The sequence below is a fragment of the Pundamilia nyererei genome, unplaced genomic scaffold (assembly GCF_000239375.1).
Source record: "Pundamilia nyererei isolate P.nyererei 1_Seehausen unplaced genomic scaffold, PunNye1.0 scaffold00447, whole genome shotgun sequence".
Classification (NCBI taxonomy): Eukaryota; Metazoa; Chordata; class Actinopteri; order Cichliformes; family Cichlidae; genus Pundamilia; species Pundamilia nyererei.
In genome coordinates this window covers 264,486-268,177 of record NW_005187848.1, presented here as the reverse complement: position 1 = coordinate 268,177, position 3,692 = coordinate 264,486, and the positions used below count along the sequence as shown (strand labels likewise).

At 46.3% G+C, this 3,692-nt stretch overlaps 1 protein-coding gene across 1 annotated transcript; it reads left to right on the top strand.

Annotated features, from left to right (window-relative positions):
* The first annotated feature begins 324 nt into the window (after positions 1 to 324).
* Positions 325 to 1,804, top strand: LOC102196810 (cellular nucleic acid-binding protein-like). Its single transcript, XM_005753664.2, has 4 exons — positions 325 to 504; positions 691 to 756; positions 826 to 1,024; positions 1,098 to 1,804. The coding sequence occupies exons 1-4, from the start codon at positions 402 to 404 to the stop codon at positions 1,213 to 1,215; spliced, it is 486 nt and encodes a 161-aa protein (XP_005753721.1). The 5' UTR covers positions 325 to 401; the 3' UTR covers positions 1,216 to 1,804.
* The last annotated feature ends 1,888 nt before the right edge of the window (positions 1,805 to 3,692 follow it).

Sequence of the window (3,692 nt, the reverse complement as noted above, 5' to 3'; positions counted from 1 at the left end):
AGTTGGAGAAAAAGAGTCTAACTTAACATCAATGGTACTAAGAGTAGCTGTAGATAATGTTACATCTGTGGGATGATTATGAGTCTTTTTTTCTCTCTAATGCCTAAAATGTTATTCATGAAGTCATTACTAGTTAACATTAAACAGTCCTGGAATTAAATCCTTAATCTAGTTACAGCACTTTCAGAAAGACACCTGCTGTGTTCAAATTTATTCCTCACTGCTGTGTGATCAATTATTGTAAACTCTACCTGTGTGGGTGGGCCCAGGACTGAGGAGAATCATCTCAGGTGTTCCTGGTGTGTTTTTCCTTTTCCTCCGTGGTTTTTATTCTGCACCTTCATGAAGGTAAAGTTTCACATCTGAATCTCCTGTCTGTGGTTTCAGCCGTGGTCGTGACGATGAGCAGTAACGAGTGTTTTGGTTGCGGCCGCTCAGGCCACTGGGTGAAGAACTGTCCGAGTGGCGGCCGAGGGCGAGGGAAAGGACGCAGCAGAGGCAAAGGTGACACCCATCATCAAACCTCCATGAGTTTATTTTAAAGTTTATTAAAAAGCCTGTAGTTTTTACAGATGTCGCCATGGAGACGTGGAAACCTGTTTCCATTTCCAGCTTCTGCATTGGTGCTGTTATTGTGAACAGCTGACTACGTGACACACCCGGGGGTTCACCCCTGTCGTGTCGTTGCAGACCTGTTCTGTTACCGATGTGGCGAACTTGGGCACGTGGCCAGAGACTGCGAGCGCACAGAGGACGGTGAGGACACACGCTTACAGATCACAACAGTTTAAAGACAGGTGAGCACAGGTGTGATCTTTCCTGCAGCCTGCTACAACTGCGGCAGAGGAGGTCACATCTCCAGAGACTGCAAGGAGCCCAAGAAGGAGCGCGAGCAGCTGTGCTATAACTGCGGCAAGGCCGGTCACATGGCGCGCGATTGTAACCACGCCCACGAGCAAAAGTGCTACTCCTGCGGCAGCTTCGGACACATCCAGAAGTGCTGTGAGAAGGTCAAGTGCTACAGGTAAACTAATACTAAAGCTGAGCCTACAAACACACGTGAACGGTCCAGCGTAACCTGTCCGTGTGCTCTGCAGGTGCGGGGAGATCGGCCATGTTGCGGTGCACTGCAGCAAGGCGTCCGAGTTGAACTGCTATAACTGTGGGAAGTCAGGTCACCTGGCGAAAGAGTGCACCATTGAAGCCACCCCCTAGCTGGCCTCTGACCCCTGACCCTACGCTCCCAAACCTCTTCTTTTATTCTCTGTTCGTGCCCTCTGATCCTCCTCTTGTCATTGGTCTAGAGGCCTGTTGGTCAGCCTCGTAACAGCCAGTCAGAGCAGACGGAGGGAGGAGGAGGGGGCGGGCTACAAAACCCATTTGTTCTTCTGTGTTTTAGTTTGGTAGCTGTGTTACGATGTACAGAGCTTTTTTAGACCTGAGAGAGTGATGTATGAAGGCCAAATTAGGCCCCTCCCCTCTGCCCTTTGGGTGGGGCTAACAGGGCCATGGAAGTTTGTATCTTGCCAACTTCATTTTTGTTTTTGGACCATATAAAATGATTGTCCCCACCTCCAGCAATCACCCAATAATATCGCAGGATGAACGAGCCAATCAGGACAGGTCGCAGCAGATGTTTTACAGGTGCGTTTTTGTGCAGGTCGAGGAATCGTACGCCAAGAAAAAAAGCCGCAGGAAGTCTGGACAAAACCCCCAGAAAAATCTTATTTTTGTACATTTTACCTGTGAGCTGTTGTAAAGGTGTATGTTCTACCTGACAATAAAAAGGTAAGAAGGATGAGGGCGGAGCCTGCGGTGGCTGTCTTATTTCTTCAGACAGGCACCACTGACCCACAGGAGACGAACCGACCAATCAGATCAGAGGAAACGAGCTCCAGAGCTCACCTGAAAGCCTCATGGTTTAATTAACATCTGCAGCAGCTGGACAGAGCGATCCCTGACGACCTGCTCAGTTCCTCGCTGTCAGACACCTCCAGAATCTCCTCCTCTCATCATCATAATAATAATGGATTACATTTAAATAGCGCTTTTACAATTCCACTATTCATTCCCTCTCACAGTCACACACTGGTGGAGGCAGCTACAGGTGTAGCCACAGCTGCCCTGGGGCAGACTGACAGAAGCGAGGCTGCCGCATCACGCCATCGGCCCCTCTGGCCATCACCAGTAGGCGAAGTGTCCTGCCCAAGGACACAATGACCGAGACTGTCCGAGCCGGGGTTCGAACCAGTGCAAGACAAACTGCCAACTCTTGAGCCACGATCGCCCCAGTGTAGTAACAGTCATCATTGTTACTACTCTGATTACATCGAATGAACGACTGACTCAGTTTTATTAAGGACACAGGAAGTTTGATCTGCGTACAGTGAAAGAATAAAGTCGGTGTGGAAATAAAACATAAATAAACACAATGAATCTTTAAAAGTTCAATACAGGTCGTACATGAACATGTCATTCACTGCTGATGTACAACAATACATCCCAGCGTTAACCTCTGACCTCTGTGGTGTTCATGATCAGACTTCTCACTTACCTGGGCCAGGGGTGTCAAACTCGTGGCCACTTGTGGCCCATGTCACCCCTACTTATATAGGCAAGGCAAGGCAAGTTTATTTGTATAGCACAATTCAACAACAAGGTGATTCAAAGTGCTTTACAGAGACATTAGAAACAAAAACAAATAAAAAGCATGATTTAAAATTGATTAAAACAAGCAAACAAACAAACTAATTAACAAACAAACAAACAAAACAGTATATAAAATCAAAACAGATAAAATCAGATATATTATATATTGATATGAGGAAATCTAATGTAATTCTTCTTAGGCAGAATTTGTTTGTTGTTGAGCTAAATGTTAAAATAAGTTCTTTCTGAGCGGAGAGCACAAACATGCTGAGGCTGTGCAGAGTCACACTGCAGTTGTTACATACCAACACACTGATGGCAGCAGTGCTCTGACGTGTGTGCAGACAGAGGACCAGTGTGTTTGTTTGCTCGTTCAGTGAAAGGCTTCAGTTTTGTCTTCTTATACAATGTTTGACATTTAAAACAACAAACAAAACATTTTGGGAAATATTTGTTGGCGTTTGTGGCCGTCCAATCAGATCTCACACAGCTCATATAAGTTTGAGAGTTCAGCGTGCACGTCCGTCATACAGCAGATGAATATTAATGTTCTACGCTTTCACATTAACTATTTTATTTCCTACATTTGTGTGTACATTTTTATTTTATCTTACATGTCGTTGTAGGCGGGCCGCTCGTCCTGCAGGGGGCAGTAGTGCAGACATAAAACCGGATGCAGTGGGGGAGCCGGTGACGTGTTTCCTGTTAGTGTGCGTGCTGTGTTCGTGTGTGTTTGGATGGTTTCTGCTCGGTTGTTGGATTAACGGCTAAACTCCGCAGCAGACATGGTGAGAATCAGCATTTTAATCTGTTGTGTTCACTGACGTCACAGCCGTGTGCACGTTAATCAATATTCATTATTAATCAGTGATCAGGAAGCGCTCAGCGGCTCTGTGAGGAGCCGCTCCTCCGACTCCAAACCGTGTTAAAACACTCTGAGTTAAAAATAACAGATTTTTGAATGGAGTCTGGTGGAGCAGCTGAAACATGGAGAAGACTGAGCAACCAAAGCAGACCGTGATCACCTGGTGTATCGATCAGGT

Excerpts from the sequence above, each read along its gene's own strand:
- LOC102196810 (XM_005753664.2), top strand. The coding sequence starts at position 402 with ATGAGCAGTAACGAGTGTTTTGGTTGCGGCCGCTCAGGCCACTGGGTG. Across the intron at positions 505-690 it reads AGGACGCAGCAGAGGCAAAG|ACCTGTTCTGTTACCGATGT; the intron begins GTGACACCCATC and ends GTGTCGTTGCAG. Across the intron at positions 1,025-1,097 it reads GAGAAGGTCAAGTGCTACAG|GTGCGGGGAGATCGGCCATG; the intron begins GTAAACTAATAC and ends TGTGCTCTGCAG.